Raw genomic sequence first — 16,698 nt, forward strand, 5'->3', positions numbered from 1 at the left:
ATAGCTGACCATTATATACTATCAGTAGATTGATTCGATCAAAAGGGTTAACTCGACCTACAATTTGATGGACCGTTGAAAATATCCTATTAGAGCCAGGTTTCGATCCTAGGACCTGTGGGTTATGGGCCCACCACGCTTTCGCTGCTCTGATAATGGACCTTTATATACTATCAGTTGATTGATTCGATCAAAAGGGTTAACTCGACCTACAATTTGATGGACCGTTGAAAATATCATATCAGAGCCAGGTTTCGATCCTGGGACCTGTGGGTTATGGACCCACCACGCTTCCGCTGCGCCACTCTGATAGCTGACCATTATATACTAGCAGTAGATTGATTCGATCAAAAGGGTTACCTCGACCTACAATATGATGGACCGTTGAAAATATCCTATCAGAGCCAGGTTTTGATCCTGGGACCTATGGGTTATGGGCCCACCACGCTTCCGCTGCGCCACTCTGATAGTGGACTTTTATATACTATCAGTTGATTGATTCGATCAAAAGGGTTAACTTGACCTACAATTTGATGGATCGTTGAAAATATCATATCAGAGCCAGGTTTCGATCCTGGGACCTGTGGGTTATGGGCCCACCACGCTTCCGCTGCGCCACTCTGATAGCTGACCATTATATACTAGCAGTAGATTGATTCGATCAAAAGGGTTAACTCGACCTACAATTTGATGGACCGTTGAAAATATCCTATCAGAGCCAGGTTTCGATCCTGGGACCTGTGGGTTATGGGCCCACCACGCTTCCACTGCGCCACTCTGATAGTGGACCATTATATACTATCAGTAGATTGATTCGATCAAAAGGGTTACCTCGACCTACAATATGATGGACTGTTGAAAATATCATATCAGAGCCAGGTTTCGATCCTGGGACCTGTGGGTTATGGGCCCACCACGCTTCCGTTGCGCCACTCTGATAGTGGACCATTATATACTATCAGTAGATTGATTCGATCAAAAGGGTTACCTCGACCTACAATATGATGGACCGTTGGAAATATCCTATCAGAGCCAGGTTTCGATCCTGGGACCTGTTGTGGGTTATGGGCCTACCACGCTTCCGCTGCGCCACTCTGATAGCTAACCATTATATACTATCAATAGATTGATCCGTTCGTAAAAAAGGATTAGCTCAAATTCTCGAAATTCGTTGTGGATCTTTTATCTTTAAGACAAGTCTTTTATAAGTCTATAATTTATTGGAACGTAGGAAATGTTCTATTGTAATAGCAGATCATTACATACTATCAGTAGTTTGATTGGATCATAAAAGAAAAGGTTAACTCGAATTCTGGAAAAATATTCTATTAGAGCCCGATTTTAAAACTAGTCTCTTATAAGCTTATAAAAGTCAAATTTCAATCTTCGGACCTAATTCTAGATCATCTTATGAAAATCAATTTTGGTATGAATTAATGCAATCAAGACGATCTTTTAATACAAGGGGTCGATCAAGTCATGAAACTCTAGCATTTTGATCGAGCATAACAACCTGCTCATACCCAGATAGCGGTGGTGCTGCCAACCCACGAGAGATGGCCTACTCAAAGCAGTGGCTCACGCCATCTAGCCTACACTTCTAGCTTCATCAAACTCGCGCTAGGGAGTTGCCGGGAACTCGAATCGTTTGATAGCCAACTTTTGGATGAACATGACAATGAAGCTTCTACGTTGATGATGCAACGAAGCATTGAACTGTGTGAGTTTTTGGCGTTTCAACAATGAGATTAGAACTTTTGTTGATGAAATCCAATTTTTCTGATGATGAGGTCTAGCTCGTGGCTTCATTTTTCGGCTAAAGAGCGAAGATCATGCAGCATTTTGCTTGACTTGCCATGGAAGGAAGATCCAGAGTCTGGTGTCTGGATTGAAGAGCTATCCTCGTAAAGAATTATTATGTATTTGATCGATTCGAACTAAAAAAATTACGTATCGGTTCGCCCTATCTTCAACAACTCATTGTGTGATTTTCTTCAGATTACTCTCTTTCTCTCTCGTTTCTCAAGTATGACATCCATGGCGGCTTCTTCTTCTTCTCAATCCTTTTGTTCTTTGATTCCCAGAACTGTTCTTCTTGTTTCCGTCGTGCTGTTTCTTTTTCCATTGCAACCAGAGGCTCTGAAATCGCCGTTTGCCCCTCTCGACATGCTTCCATTGCTTCCCAGACAGGTCTCATGGCCGATTCTCAACTATCTCAACAACGCCGACGATCTTCTTCCGACTTTCGTCGGAGCTGTCTCCTCTCCTAACAAGTCTATTCAATGGCAAGGGGCTTGCTTCGATAAGAACACCGCTTGGCTTGAATTTCATAACAATTCCGGCTCTGAATTTGGCGGTGGTACGCTTCATATAAAGGTGTGTACGTGCTTTATTTTAGCTTCGATTTTGTGCTTTTTCAGATTGAGTTTTGTGGGGGCTTGTGTTTGTAAACTAGGAGATTCGGACAGAATTAATGTGTCGTGTGTAGTTTTATAGATTGCAGCTGAATTTTTGCTTCTTGGCAGAGTAGAGCCATTAATTCGACAAATTTGATGGTAGTTGGTGAGTTTAATCCCTGTATGATTCCTGTGAAGTATCTTGTTTGATAGAATTGAATGGCAGAAGACTTTTTAGCCTTGGATTATGTGTTTGTGTTCTTACGAGCTGTGGGTGCCCAGGTGATCCTTAATTTATTTGTTTCTTAGTTTGATCTTTGTATGAAACTGATTTCATCCTTATTTTTTTTGGCTTTGGATTGCATTTCTTAATCGAACGAGGATTGTGCACTTTTGAGATGTGTCATGTTTAAGGTTTCTCTTCACGTAAACAACCGCCTCTCGGAAAATAGTAAAGAATTAGCTTTATTAGGATTGTTTTGATATCATGCTTTTACAGTACAGATGGGAAAGAACATGATTGCCAGTTGCAAGTTTGATGTATCTTCAACGATTAATATATGTCCTTTGCAGGCTAGCAATGCACATAGTTGGACGTGTATGGATCTTTATATCTTTGCAACGCCGTATCGTGTGACGTGGGACTACTATTTCTTTTCCAGAGAACATACTCTTGAGTTTACAGAATGGGAAGGGAAACAAGAATTTGAATACGTATGTTGTTAGCATGATGCTTGTAACAAGATGATTTTTTTTACTACTTAGCAACTTGTTTTCAAATTTGGTTGTATGTTCTTCTGAGATCAGGTTAAAGAGGCAGGGGTTTCAATTTTCCTCTTGCAAGCTGGGGTATTGAGAACCCTTCAAGCATTGTTCGACGTCCTCCCTTTGTTTGCAAATTCAGACTGGGGCGAGCAATCTAATATTAAGTTTCTCGAGAATCACATGGGTACTACCTTTAAGGAACGTCGTCCCCCATGGACTACAAGTGTTAATGTTGATGATATTCACTCTGGAGATTTCTTAGCATTATCCAAATTTCGTGGTCCGTGGGGTGCTTTTGAGACTCTACAGAAGTGGGTTACTGGATCATTTGCTGGTCATTCTGCTGTTTGCTTAAGGGATTCTGAAGGAAACTTGTGGGTTGCTGAATCTGGGCGTGGAACTGGAGTGGTATGTGTGCCTTTTGTTCTTCTTGCAGGAGGATTATGTTATTTATGCTTTTGTTCTTCTTGCAGGAGGATGATATTATTGATGTTTTACCATGGGATGAGTGGTGGAACTACGAACTCAACAACGATTCATCCAATCCCCACATTGCATTTCTTCCTTTGCATCCTGATTTGAGGGCGAAGTTGAATGAGACTGCTGCGTGGGAGTACGTAAGGAGCATGGTTGGGAAACCATATGGTTATCATAATTTGATATTTAGCTGGATCGACACCAACCATGGAAACTATCCACCTCCCTTGGATGCCCATCTGGTATAACTATCTACTTATTTACTGTTTTCCCCATCTCGAGGTTCGGAGCTGTTAACGATGCATCATTCCCCTGTATACTGTGCCTTATCATTGTAGCATTAAGACTAACCTTTCGCATATGGTAAATGCATGATTCTAGCTCTCCTTTTATTGGAATGCCTTATGTTGGGAGAACACAGGGTAAAGGTCTTAGGCCTGGAGGGGTCCCTAAGCGTAAATCGAGGAATTGGCAAAGAAAGCCCTCAAATCTAAATGAATGAGATAACTCTGTGTATTATAAAACGATTTGCGTAAAGCACTCCGGGTAAAGGCCATAAACTATATATTTTAGTGATGTTCCAACCTTCTTTCATTAGTTCTGAAATGAAACCATCAGGCTGGTTGATTTGAGGTTGCCCATAGAAGAAATAGCTGCAAAAATTTCCCCTTCTTCGAGTTTATTGGAATGCTTATTTGATCTTTCCATTAGTCTATTAAATGATGTGCCTAATAGACTTGACTTGACTTGACATGTTATAGTGGCAGTTCTAGATTCAAGTGGTTCTATTTATTCTATCAACAGGTGCAAAAAGGGGTTGTGAAAATTGTAATTGAAAACCTATATGGTATTAAATATGTACTTGTCTCAATGATGTTTATATATTTAACTTTGTTCTCAGTAATCTGTATGGAACTTGCCATGGTAGCTCCTAAAGAGTTTTATCATTTTACTCTTTGAGTTTGATTGCTGGCACTATTTTATTACAGGTTGCTTCTGCTATGACAATATGGACACAAGTGAGGCCAACCCTTGCGGCAAACTTGTGGAATGAAGCTTTAAACATACGACTTGGAACAAAGGTAGTTATAGTGCTTATCTAGTTAAAGTAAAGAAAGCTTTCTAAGAAATTGATGATTTTGGAGTTGAATATTTGAATTAGCTATCTTTCTTCATAGTTATCGTTATCTAAAAATGATCCAAAGGTTTCACAGAGAACTTTTGTATGCTGTATTCATAATTGGAGTTTCTTTTTTATCCATTTTTCCTTCCCAATGTTCTTTTGTTTAGCCGTTTTCTTTTTCCTTTGCAGGGCCTTGACCTTCCTGAGATTCTGGTTGAGGTTGAAAAGCAAGGGTCATCTTTTGGCGAACTACTGGCTATTCCCGAACAGGATGACTGGATCTATGCTGATGGGAAATCAGCATCGTGTGTCGCTTTTATCCTTGAAATGTACAAGGCGGCCGGGCTTTTTGGTCCACTTTCTAGCTCAATACAAGTCACAGAGTTCACAGTAAGTTCGCTGAGAATGTTCTGCTATATGTTTACAATGTTAAAAAAACGGGCCAATTTGTGTCATTCCTATTATTTTGTGCTGTTTTTGGACAACAGACATTGAAGAAACTAAAAGTTGATGGCGGAGGGATATTTTTATTTCTCAACAACCATCATTATAGCCAATATAGCTTAGAATCATGTCGTTCGACCTCGAACCTTAAGGTTTATTCCGAGAAGGGAAGGGAGGGAATTTAGTCCCATGCGATGAGTAAGAGGTTCAGTTTTAGATAGTTTTCTATGTCTGAAATTTTTACAGGAAGTTAGAAGGGGAGTTGTGACTTCCTTAGTCGGTTATCATATGTATTTCATTTCTATGGGAGAGAAATAGTAAATAAAAAGATACCTATCATGTTCTTTGGAGTAGGACTAACCATTATTTTGTTTAACTTGTCCATAATGTTTGATTAAATTATATATTTAGTCCTTGATCTTATATATTTGTGTCTAAAAGATTTCGAAACTTTGAATTTTGTGTCTTAACAATCTTTTGACATATTGACATCTTTTAAAAATGAATGATTTTTATGCAATCAGATTGTAACATTTTATAATGAATGATTTTGATCTTCTTGCTGTGTTTTGGGTCTTGAATATACTATCCATATAAAATGCAGATAAAAGATGCATACACGCTCAACTTTTATGAAAACAATTCAAGCCGCCTTCCAAAGTGGTGTAATGGTGGGGACGATGTCAAGCTTCCATATTGTCAGATTCTTGGAAAGTATCGAATGGATTTACCGGGATATAATAGCATCGATTCCTATCAACATATGAATGAAAGGTGCCCTTCTCTTCCAACCGAGTACTACCGTCCAAAGAATTGCTAGAAATGTCTTATGTCTTGATGATTTCAGTTGTTACAGTATTGATTTTCTTGTAGCCTTCTGAGTTTTTGCATATCTGAAGCAATATGTTGGAATGTGTAGCACATAATGTTGCTTCAGTTCTGTTCCAATTTGTCATTCCTAAAGAAAATTCAAATAAGGTATAGATCTCTCCTTCTTTCTCTCTTAAACAGGAAATAGGTTACATTAACTTTTTTCTGTACCTATTGAAAATCAAGCGTACCTATAAAGTTGTAGTTGATGTTTGATAAATTTCAGTGAAGTCAGCTGTTCATATTTATTGAGCTTCTGTTTGATCAGGCCCTGCATATGCCACTTATGGAATATAGTTTTTTCGCATTGACAATGAGCACCCTTAGTATCAACTTATTTGTGCATTTTAGATTTTGAATTTGGTATTTGATGGCATGGATTCACAATGAGCCAGAGAGTTACGAACTCTTAACGATTGTTGGTTTGGACTTGCCTTTAGTTTGATTCGAGCTTCATCGTAGTCATGGATAGATCACCGGGCCCATAAGCATCAAGAATTTTTCTGTGAAGACTCTGACTGTTGGCTTCCTTGCTAAATTGCTAATGTATATGAGAGACCTACATTCTTCATCCATCCTTCCACACACTCCTTCGGATATTCAGGCTTGAAGAGTGGTACAAGAGCATTCCTCACAGCCTAAAAGGTGCAAGTTGGTGTCAAACCATGAGGACACAAGCGTGTCGGGGCCGAGTGGTTTACCCTGCTCAATTCTAACAGACTAGCTTCAGGCATTTTAATATTGACTGAAGATGAACTTGATAGGAACCTGCCCATTAATGAATGCTATAAGTTTGCCAAAGAGAGCCAGTTTTTAAAATTTAACCCAGTTTTCTGATTCTCTTCTGGAGCCATTTTTTGCTATCAGGTCGATCAGCTCATGGCATGAAGAAAGGCAAGGCGGTGGCCTATAAAGGGTGTCCAAATGCTGAACCAGAGGAGGATTTCTGAATGATACCTTAGACAGGGAGAGGAAAACGATGACAGTGAGGTAACCACATAAACCACTTCATTGTTTAGCACATCCCTTGAATTCAAGGTACTTAATTACTACTTTTTTAACCCAAATTCTAGCTTATAGTTTATATTTTACAAGAGTTTTAACGTTTTTTTAGAACTTCTACTTAGGTACTATTGTGAAAAATGGCTTACAGTCTCCTAATCGAGAGAGAACAAAGCGTTTTAAGAGATATGTTAGTTATCCTAGGGATCGTGTAAAGAACATAGAATTTGCAAACTTTTCTACAGAATCTGGAGATTTTGCTGAGTATGTTTCCGTAGCTGAGTGGTATGTTATCGACTTGTTCTATTGTATCTGTGTCCCGTATTCGTATTCGTTTTTGTGTTCCTTAGTCAAAGATATTCTTCCTTGGTGTTGTTTCTGCAATGGTGCATTCTATGCAAGTGTCAGATAGAAGCTTTCTGTCAATTATGTTGTTTCTGCAATGTGCATAGTCTCTTTAGGCTCGGTGGATAAATTCATTTGAGTTAAGTTTGACTTAGCTAGAACAGATGACACATTGCTCTAAACACTAATCAAATCAAAACCAACTCCACTATCTACCGCTATGAAAAATCGAGTTCATATCACTCAAAAACTCTTCGATCATCTCCTTCATAAACAAACATTTCTAAGTCTTCTCAAGCATCATAATATCCAATATAATCATTTAATGGCCATCAAAATGGAGGACACATGGCTTCTAAACACTAATTAAACAAAACCCAATTCCCACTAATCCTACCACTATGAATTGAAGCAATCAAAATAAAGCAATGTTGAAAATTCATAATCATAACCCAATCTCTAAGATGCCTATAAAAAGATGCATATTCCTCCCATTTCTCTAACATAACATCCATGGCTTCTTCTTCTTGTTTGATTCCCAGAACTGTAATTCTTCTTGTTTCCACTGTGGGTTTTCTTCTTCCATTGCAACTGCAGGCCCTGAAATCGCCGTTTTCTCCTCGCGACGTGCTTCCATTACTACCAAGAAAGGTGTCATGGCGGATTCTGAGCTCTTTCGAAAACCCCGCCAATCTTCTTCCGGCATACGTCGGAGCTGTCTCCTCTCCTGAGAAATCTGTTCAGTGGCAAGGGGCTTGTTTCTATCAGAACACCGCATGGCTGGAGTTCCATAACAAGTCTGGCTCTGGATATGGCGGCGGTACGCTTCATATAAAGGTATATTAATAGTTAGTTATTAAGGGAGTTTTTGAGAATTTAAAGCTCTAACCTTTTTGAGTAGAAAAAAATATAATAAGCTAAGTTATGCATAAGTTAACGGTTGTATAATTTTGGACCCGACACTTTTGAGAAACATATAACGTAAAACAATTACATTGAAGCATCATGATGAGTGTTCTTGAAGCTATGATTTTTAATCTCGATCTAAAAACTACAACGCACCGGAGATGCATCTGGGTGTTACACTTACCCGATATATATATATATATATATATGCAGGTTAGCAATGCACATAGTCTAACATGTACGGATGTTTATATCTTTGCAACTCCATACCGCTGGACTTGGGATGGCTATTTTCTGTCTAGAGAACATACTCTCGAGTTCAATCAATGGGAAGGAAAGGAAGAATTTGAATATGTAAGAACTGTTTGATAATTATTTAGATCTCATTTGATAATTATTATATCATAATTCTGGTTCTTTATGAATTGGGTGTATGATCTGTTCTGAAATCAGGTTAAAAGGGAAGGGGTTTCAATTTTCCTGATGCAAGCTGGAGTGTTGAAAAGCCTTGAAGCACTGTACAGTGTCCTCCCTTTGTTTGCAAACTCTGAGTGGGGCGAGCAATCCAATATTAAATTTCTTGAGAATGAAATGAGTACCACCTTCATGGAACGCCCTCCTCCATGGAGTACCAGCGTCAATGTTGATGATATCAACTCTGGAGACTTCTTAGCACTGTCCAAAATTCGTGGCCCATGGGGTGGCTTTGAGACTCTAGAGAAGTGGGTTACTGGTTCATTTGCTGGCCATTCTGCTGTTTGCTTAAGGGATTCTGAAGGAAACTTATGGGTTGCTGAATCTGGGCGTGGCAATGGTGGAATGGTATGTTTTTCACTAATCCTTAATTTGCTTCACATCCATGCGAGTGCGTGGGATCCGCACTCCAATCCCCGTGCTTAAAAAGTTGACGTACTCGATCTTAATAGTGCTACTTGACTGCTAGTTGAACTGCAACAGATATTTTTTTCGCATCATGCCACGAGAGTTCTACTTAACATCACGTGATTGAGCCCGACTACAAAATGGTCGTAGCTCAGCTAGCAATCAAATATTACTCGTTCTTTTCAATTCATTATAATATTATCTATGTGGCTAAACCTAATTAAAAGGTTAAATACACATGGTTTAATTATTGTTGCAGGAGGGTGATATTATTGATATTTTAGCATGGGATGAATGGTGGGACTATGAACTCAACAAAGATCCATCCAATCCCCACATTGCATTGCTTCCTTTGCATCCTGATTTGAGGGCCAAGTTTAATGAAACTGCTGCATGGGAGTATGCAAGGAGCATGGTTAAGAAACCCTATGGCTATCATAACTTGATTTTCAGCTGGATTGACACCACCCACGGAAATTATCCTTCTCCCTTGGATGCCCATATGGTAAAAATACAAACATATATACTTAGTTTACTAACGTTTCCCGCCCCTCAGGTTAAAAAAACATTTTTAGTCCCGTAACTTTTATAACTATTTAGTCCTTGTACTTTCAAATTTTGTAACAGCTTAATCTCCACCATGCAAAATTTCATAACATTTTAGTAATATTTTTCATGGTAGGATATTATAGATGTTCCGGGACTAAAATATTATTTTCATGAAGGTTCAGTGTGAGATCCTACATCGGTTGGAGAAGGGAACGAAGCATTCCTTACAAGAGTGTGGAAACCTCTCCCTAGCATACGCGTTTTAAACCCGTGAGGCTGACAGCGATACGTAACGGGCCAAAGTAGACCATATCTGCTAGCGGGGGGCGTGAGCTATTACAAATAGTATCAGAGCCAGACACCGGACAATGTGTCCGCAAGGACGCTGGGTCCCAAGGGGGGTGAATTGTGAGATCCCACATCGGTTGGAGAGGGGAACAAAGCATTCCTTAAGAGTGTGGAAACTTCTCCTTAGCACACGCATTTTAAAACCATGAGGTTGATGACGATACGTAACGAGCCAAAGCGGACAATATCTGTTAACAATGGAATTGGGATGTGCTGTTACATTCTAACCGGGACCAAAAGTAAATCTTTTGAATTTGATTGTTGGCACTATTTGAAACTACAGGTTGCTTCTGCTATGACTATATGGAATCAAATGCAGCCGACCCTGGCAACAAAGTTGTGGAATGAAGCTCTAAACATACGACTTGGAACAAAGGTAGTTTTCATCAATGATTGGAATATCCACAAAATTGAAATCCCGATAGTGATATTGACATTAATATTTTTTAACCCTTAGTTTTTTTTTTGGTACTTAAAAAGTAATTTCGAACATGTCCTCGATCCGAACAGCTTTGAATTTCGGGACGGTCATTATGTTGGTTTATGTGGCAGGGGCTTGAGCTTCCTGAGATTCTAGTTGAAGTGGAAAAGCGAGGATCATCTTTTGGGGAACTATTGGCTATTCCTGAACAGGATGATTGGATCTATGAAGACGGGAAATCAGCATCATGTGTTGCTTTTGTCCTTCAAATTTACAAGGCAGCTGGCCTTTTTGGTCCGCTTGCTACCTCAATTCAAGCCACAGAGTTCACTGTAAGTTCCCTCACAATCTTCTGCTCTATATGTTTACATTCTTAAGAACTTGGCCAATTTGTGTCATTCCTATTATTTTGTGCTGTTTGTGGGTAAAAGACAATGAAGAAACTAGCCTGCATTTTTCTAGGTTAAATATCTGATGTTCGAGTAAGTGAATGGTACATGAATGAACTAAAACTACGTCAGAATGAGCGATCTTTAGGATATGGTGGTTAAGAAAAACTTAGAAGAGTTGAAAGTTACTACCTATACCAACAAGGTGCATCTTCTTTTTTCAGGTGACTTAATTATAGAAACTCAAAAGTTAAGCATGTTTAGCTAGGAGCAATTCTATGTTGAGGTTCGAGGAATTTTCCTAAAAAACATGTGAGTGAGAAAAAAAAAACATGATAAAATGTCTCGTGTTGGTTTATGAGGATAGTAGTCTTCACTCTGAAGCGACAAGTATGTAACGTGGTTATGTCATAGGAGAGGCAGGAGAATGTTGGGGCCATCAAGTGTTGAATTTGGATTCCAAATCTTATTCCGAATCCTGGGTATGATGCATTACAAAATAGGTCTAGTATTTCTACTAGACACTAAATTGATAGTTTAGCGATCTATTCGACACTAAGAGACTTTTGGATACAAAAAGAAAGTTTCGGATTTATCAAAAACTTTTAAATTTAAATGACCTACACCCGCTAATAGATATTGTCTGCTTTGGCCCATTACGTATCGCCTTCAGCCTCACGATTTTAAAACGCGTCTACTAGGGAGAGCTTTCCACATCTTTATAAATAATATTTCGTTCTCCTCTCCAATCGATGTGGGATCTCACAATCCATCCCCTTCGAGGCCCAACATCCTTGCTGACACTCGTTCTCCGCTCCAATCAATCTGAGATCTCACAATCCATCCCCTTCGAGGCTCAGCATCCTCGCTGGCACTCGTTCCCCTCTCCAATCGACGTGGGATCTCACCCAAAATTTAAAGTTCATAAACTAATGACCTGTTTGGTATACCTACTCTTTGTATAATTCTTCCATTCTTCTCGAGTCAAAGTTCTCGGTTAATGACCTATTTGAGATATTCTTCCAGCAGTTGTTTCTCGGGTTTTTTTTTGTAGATCGAGTTACTAAAATGGATGATTTTGATCTTTCTTGATATGCTTTGATGCAGATAAAAGATGCATACAATCTCAACTTTTATGAAAACAATTCAAGCCGGCTTCCAAAATGGTGCAACGGTGGGGACAATGTGAGGCTTCCATATTGTCAAATTCTTGGAAGGTATAGAATGGATTTGCCTGGATATAATACCATCCAACCCTATCAACATATGAACGAAAGGTGCCCTTCTCTTCCAACTTACTTCCATCCAAACAACTGCTAGAAACCCTCTTCAAGGTTTCTTTCGTGTCGTGCGGGTTGGCTCTTGAATACTTGACGATAATAAGTAGTATAAGTAGTCTTGCCTTTAGTTTAAAGTTTGATGGGATACTCACTAATAACAGACGTGCCTAGAAATAAGACGTCTTACAATAAAGTAATAAGAAGTTCATCGTTTCGTTTAAGATTTGGTGGGATATCCATACATAACATATATATATATATTATGTGTTGAAAATATTTTTACATTAAGCAGGGGACGGGACAGGACAGGGCGGGGAATTGGACAAAGATGGGAACAAGGAATATAATCCCTAGTGCGAACTCCCTTAGTACAACATATACGTATGTGTTTAGATTTTCACATCGACGGTAACAAAGAACACATAAAAATGAGCTCAAAACTTATACAACATTACAGACAACTGAAAACATAACGATCTACATAAAAGACAAGATTAAACATAGAAAGAAAGTATAGAATATTACATTACAAGTCACCCACGACTAGTCGATTCGTGCTAAGTTTGTTCATAATTTGGGGTAAAGTTGAATGGGTAACCCTTTGTTGGGCATCAAGCTTGGATCTCTGGTCAAGAAGTCTTGTGAAGAGAGCTTCCAAGTGAACTGAGTGATTATGTAATGAATTGTGACAAGAGTTTCAAGCTTTGCAAACTCATAGCCAGGGCAAATTCTGGGTCCTCCACCAAAGGCGATGAAAGATAAGGGTGGTGGAATGGACGTTTGGTTCTGATCAAATCTACTTGGTTCAAACTTTTGTGGGTCTCTGAATATTTTCTCGTCCAAATGGGTCATTGATGCCGCCCAAAATATCTGAATTTAGTGAATGGTAGTTCATCAATGTCGAGTTTAGAAGGACAAATGAAAAGAAAAGGGAAATAGGTTTGAGTTAATACTCGTCGACTTATGAGTTTAGTACCTGAACTTTAAAAGAATATTGTAAAAACCGTAAAAGACTTGTGAGTTTAGGACCTGAACTTTAAAAGTATATTGTAGAAACCGTAAAGAAGGTGAAGTTTGCTTACTTGCCATCCTTTTGGAATAGTGTATCCACCTAATTGAATGTCTTTGAGAGCCATTCTAAACCCTCCAAAGACAGGTGGGAAAAGTCTCAAAGTCTCCAATGCTACTCTCCATGTGTACTTCATCTTGGAAACATCTTCCCAAGTGAGGGCCTCCCCACATTCTTTGCTTCTAAGTATGTCTTCATGTTCTAAAACCATAAATAGTGTAGATTTGGTTATTATTCGACTCGGGTCGATGAATTTGACTAACTGATAATGAACAACAATCAAAAGAAGAGTATACTTATAGTTGTAGTTTCGAATATGGCTTGAAATCTCATCATAATGACTGAATAACTTATCGAACTAGGATTAGAATGATCCATTGAAGTTATCTAATCATTGAAAAACCTTTTTTGAAAGTCAACATTCTAAAACTATTAAGGTGTTTAAAATTGATATTAAAACGTCTGAAGTCCAAAGAGAAAGTCCAAATAAGACAATATCTGCTAGCAGTGAGGCTAGGGCTGTTACAAATGGGATTAGAGCCAGACACTAGGCGGTGTGCCAACAAGGACGTTGGCCCCCAATAGAGGTGGATTATGAGATCGCACATTAGTTGGAGAGGGGAGCGAAGTATTCCTTATAAGAATGTGAAAATCTTTCCCTATTAGACGTGTTTTAAAACCTCGAGGGGAAGCCTAAAAGGAAAAGCCCAAAGAGGGCAATATCTGTTAATGGTGGGCTATGGCTGTTACAATGGTATCAGAGCTCGACATCGAGCAGTGTGCCAGTGAGGACGCTGGGCCCCTAAAGGGGGTCGATTGTGAGATCCCACATTGGTTGGAGGAGAAAACGGAACATTCTTTATAAAGGTGTGGAAACCTCTCACTGGTTTTAAAACCTTAAGGGTAAGCCCAGAAGAGAAAACCCAAAGATGACAATATTTGCTAGCGGTGGACTAGCAGAGGGGGCCCACAAGCACCCGGCTCACCCCTTCCACTTACTTAAAACCCTAATAACTCAACCAATCTTGTAACACAAACCCCAAACCCCAATTCTACTAAGATCGAATCTCGTTTTTTTCAAAATCGTCAATGATCTCAACTAAACGACACCCCATATATAAGAAATAAGAAAGAACTAAAAATTTACATACATACCTTGAAGAACAGCTGCATAAACAGTTGGGTTTGTAGCCATAACCCTAAGCATAAGAGTAATCAAAATGGATGTTGTATCATGTCCAGCAATCAATAGAAGGATGATATTGTGCACAATTTCCTCCTCACTCAAAGCTTGTTCTTTGTCTTTGTTCTTGATGCTAAGCAAACAAGTAATCAGGTTCTTATCCTCTTCCTTTTCTTCTTCTTCTTCCATTTTTTGTGCCTTGTCCTTCAAAAGCTGCTTCAATATCTGTTGAACTTTTGCACTTGCTTTGAGGCTATGGCTGTACCTTGTGAATGGCAGGTTGATTGGAACAGACCAAATCCCATCCACCATTGTTTTGAAGCATTCTATTATGCTCTTTCTTGTTGGCCCTTCTTCAATCCCAAACAGGAGAGAGCATATGATGTCAAAGGTTAGTGTTTTCATCAATGGCGCTACCTGCGTTTTTGTAACATTGTTAAGACGTTAAAACGATGATTTAGGTCTCGTTTGATAACCATTTTGTTCTTTGTTCTTTGTTTTTTGAAGTTTTAAGGTTATAAACACTATTTCCACATCTGAATTTTTCGCTTGTTATCTACTTTTTACGGGTTTTTAAAACTAAAAAGGAAGTTTTAGTAACTTGTTTTTCATAAACTTGTTTATTGTGAGATCTCACGTTGATTGGGGAGGAGAATGAAGTATTGTTTATAAGGGTGTGATAACCATTTTGTCCTTTGTTCTTCGTTTTTTTTCAGTTTTAAGGATATAGACACTATTTCCACCTCTGAATTTTTCGTTTGTTATCTACTTTTTTACGGGTTTTTAAAACTAAAAAAGAAGTTTTAGTAACTTGTTTTTCATAAACTTATTTATTGTGAGATCTGACCGTGGTTAGGGAAGAGAATGAAGCATTCTTTATAAGGGTGTGGAAACTCTCCCTGGTAGACTGTTTTAAAAACCCGGAGGAAAAGCCCAAACAGAAAAACCCAAGAGGACAATATCTACTAGGGGTGAGCTTGGATTTTTAGAAATGGTATTAGAGCCAGACACTGGGTGATGTGCCAGCAAGGACGCTGACCCCGAAGGGTGGATTGAGGGGTCCCACATCAATTGGAGAATGAAACGAGTGTTAGCGAGTATGCTTGCCCCGAAGGGGGGTGGATTGTGAGATCTCACATCAATGGGAGAAGGAAATGAGTGTCAGCGAGGATGCTGGGCCCCGACATTTTAGCCCCTAAAGTGTGAAATAATCTCATTTTTGGTCCACGAAATTGCCACAATGTCGGGTTTGAAAATTCAGACTCAAACACAGCCTAAGTCATACCCGAACAATTTATATAATTTTTTTTTTTAAAAAAAAACTTAATATTTAGAGAACTCACAATGACTTCCTTGTTGCCATGCCAATGCAAGTTCAAATGCTTCCTAACCTCTCCATCCATCTTCCCCACAAACCCTTTCAAGCTCTGAGGCCTCAAGAACCAAACCAATGCCCCTCTAACCCTCTTATGATCCTCACCACTCAACTCCGTCAAATTCCTCTCTCCCAAGATCCTCCTCAACGACTCCGTCTGCCGGTTCGACACCGCCTCCTCCTCGCCCAAAAACACCACCGCCTTGTTCGCCGCCACCCCATGTACAAACACCGTCGGTTTCCCGAAAAGGGTCATCTTCGAAATTGGCCCATACTTAGCCACTCTCTGCTGCAGCCATTGCTCGGCCGAGTTTGCTCGCATGGCTCGAAGAAGACTCAGGCTTTGGCCTATATACGGGACCCCCAGCCGCCCCGGAGGAAGATTTTTGGCGGCGGCGGAGAAGAAGGTGGTTCTAAGCCTGAGATAGAGGAAGATGGTGATGAGAAGGAGGATTATGGCGATCATTGTTGGTTGGTTGGTTGGTTTTGGTTTTTTTTGAAGTGAGAGCCTATCTCATTGCTATTTATTTGTGAATATTATATTATATTATATTTTAGGTATAAAATATTATTGAATTTATTAATAATGATAAACTATAAATTATTTATTTTAATATAGAAATTTTTTCGTGAAAAACCCGATCTTGGGACTTTCCACCCTGATTCCTGCAATGAAAAGGATCACGAGAATGAGGGTTCGAAATATGAAACAGGGACTCTCCGTCCCTGTCTCGATCACTGTTCTGTCTGATAGATATATCTTGTTTACGAGTAAACATTAATAAAATTTGATGAATTTTTAAACAGAAAAAGTATCGTTTACTCTGTGAGTTTTAGCCAAATCATTACTCGAACGAAACAAAACTAAAAAACA

General features: G+C 39.2%; 3 protein-coding genes and 4 non-coding genes across 17 annotated transcripts in view; 2 read left to right on the plus strand and 5 right to left on the minus strand.

Moving 5' to 3' along the window:
• Nucleotides 1-2, minus strand: part of TRNAM-CAU (transfer RNA methionine (anticodon CAU)) — a 72-nt gene extending 70 nt beyond the window's left edge. Inside the window, exon 1 of the tRNA in view lies at nt 1-2. This exon is cut by the window's left edge and continues 70 nt beyond it. This is a non-coding gene — a tRNA (tRNA-Met).
• A 394-nt stretch (nt 3-396) lies between these two features.
• Nucleotides 397-468, minus strand: TRNAM-CAU (transfer RNA methionine (anticodon CAU)). The gene has a single exon. It is a non-coding gene; the product is annotated as a tRNA-Met (tRNA).
• Nucleotides 469-553: 85 nt separating this feature from the next.
• On the minus strand, nt 554-625 carry TRNAM-CAU (transfer RNA methionine (anticodon CAU)). Its single transcript has one exon. It is a non-coding gene; the product is annotated as a tRNA-Met (tRNA).
• Nucleotides 626-710: 85 nt separating this feature from the next.
• Nucleotides 711-782, minus strand: TRNAM-CAU (transfer RNA methionine (anticodon CAU)). Its single transcript has one exon. It is a non-coding gene; the product is annotated as a tRNA-Met (tRNA).
• Nucleotides 783-1,399: 617 nt separating this feature from the next.
• On the plus strand, nt 1,400-8,159 carry LOC111796871 (uncharacterized). Of its 11 annotated transcripts, none has more exons than XR_015421497.1 (9): nt 1,400-2,376; nt 2,970-3,110; nt 3,204-3,569; nt 3,635-3,880; nt 4,628-4,720; nt 4,951-5,151; nt 5,810-5,979; nt 6,943-7,065; nt 8,020-8,159. XR_015421497.1 is itself a non-coding variant. In XM_023679665.2 (9 exons), exons 3-9 carry the CDS (start codon nt 2,029-2,031, stop codon nt 6,023-6,025), a joined length of 1,611 nt encoding a protein of 536 aa, XP_023535433.1. In that variant the 5' UTR covers nt 1,401-1,720; nt 1,797-1,904; nt 1,999-2,028; the 3' UTR covers nt 6,026-6,342. The 11 variants fall into 11 exon arrangements, 7 of the variants coding, with proteins under 7 accessions (XP_086981053.1, XP_086981051.1, XP_086981052.1 ...); XR_015421500.1 differs by lacking the exon at nt 8,020-8,159 and adding an exon at nt 6,062-6,183 and having other exon boundaries at nt 6,943-7,113; XR_015421498.1 differs by lacking the exon at nt 8,020-8,159 and adding an exon at nt 6,079-6,183 and having other exon boundaries at nt 6,516-7,113.
• On the plus strand, nt 7,369-12,418 carry LOC111796872 (uncharacterized). Its single transcript, XM_023679666.2, has 7 exons — nt 7,369-8,259; nt 8,542-8,682; nt 8,782-9,150; nt 9,470-9,715; nt 10,391-10,483; nt 10,660-10,860; nt 12,025-12,418. Exons 1-7 carry the CDS (start codon nt 7,936-7,938, stop codon nt 12,235-12,237), a joined length of 1,587 nt encoding a protein of 528 aa, XP_023535434.1. The 5' UTR covers nt 7,369-7,935; the 3' UTR covers nt 12,238-12,418.
• Nucleotides 12,419-12,659: 241 nt separating this feature from the next.
• On the minus strand, nt 12,660-16,290 carry LOC111796874 (taxadiene 5-alpha-hydroxylase). Its single transcript, XM_023679667.2, has 4 exons — nt 15,793-16,290; nt 14,422-14,866; nt 13,280-13,467; nt 12,660-13,067 (listed from the first exon to the last, which is right to left on the minus strand). The coding sequence occupies exons 1-4, from the start codon at nt 16,288-16,290 to the stop codon at nt 12,765-12,767; spliced, it is 1,434 nt and encodes a 477-aa protein (XP_023535435.1). The 3' UTR covers nt 12,660-12,764.
• Between the last annotated feature and the right edge of the window lie 408 nt (nt 16,291-16,698).

Source organism: Cucurbita pepo, chromosome 6, assembly GCF_057944985.1.
Source record: "Cucurbita pepo subsp. pepo isolate OVF chromosome 6, ASM5794498v1, whole genome shotgun sequence".
NCBI classification, from domain to species: Eukaryota; Viridiplantae; Streptophyta; class Magnoliopsida; order Cucurbitales; family Cucurbitaceae; genus Cucurbita; species Cucurbita pepo.

What these genes read in the sequence shown, in the direction of transcription:
- LOC111796871 (XM_087124925.1), top strand. Translation starts at nt 2,029, where the DNA reads ATGACATCCATGGCGGCTTCTTCTTCTTCTCAATCCTTTTGTTCTTTG. An exon ending in CTGGGCGTGGAACTGGAGTG is followed by an intron (nt 3,570 to 3,634) that starts GTATGTGTGCCT and finishes TTCTTCTTGCAG; the next exon opens with GAGGATGATATTATTGATGT. An exon ending in TACAAGTCACAGAGTTCACA is followed by an intron (nt 5,152 to 5,809) that starts GTAAGTTCGCTG and finishes TATAAAATGCAG; the next exon opens with ATAAAAGATGCATACACGCT.
- LOC111796872 (XM_023679666.2), top strand. Translation starts at nt 7,936, where the DNA reads ATGGCTTCTTCTTCTTGTTTGATTCCCAGAACTGTAATTCTTCTTGTT. An exon ending in GAAAGGAAGAATTTGAATAT is followed by an intron (nt 8,683 to 8,781) that starts GTAAGAACTGTT and finishes TTCTGAAATCAG; the next exon opens with GTTAAAAGGGAAGGGGTTTC. An exon ending in ACATACGACTTGGAACAAAG is followed by an intron (nt 10,484 to 10,659) that starts GTAGTTTTCATC and finishes TTTATGTGGCAG; the next exon opens with GGGCTTGAGCTTCCTGAGAT.
- LOC111796874 (XM_023679667.2), bottom strand. Translation starts at nt 16,290, where the DNA reads ATGATCGCCATAATCCTCCTTCTCATCACCATCTTCCTCTATCTCAGG. An exon ending in ATGGCAACAAGGAAGTCATT is followed by an intron (nt 14,867 to 15,792) that starts GTGAGTTCTCTA and finishes ACAAAAACGCAG; the next exon opens with GTAGCGCCATTGATGAAAAC. An exon ending in TTATGCAGCTGTTCTTCAAG is followed by an intron (nt 13,468 to 14,421) that starts GTATGTATGTAA and finishes TTATGGTTTTAG; the next exon opens with AACATGAAGACATACTTAGA.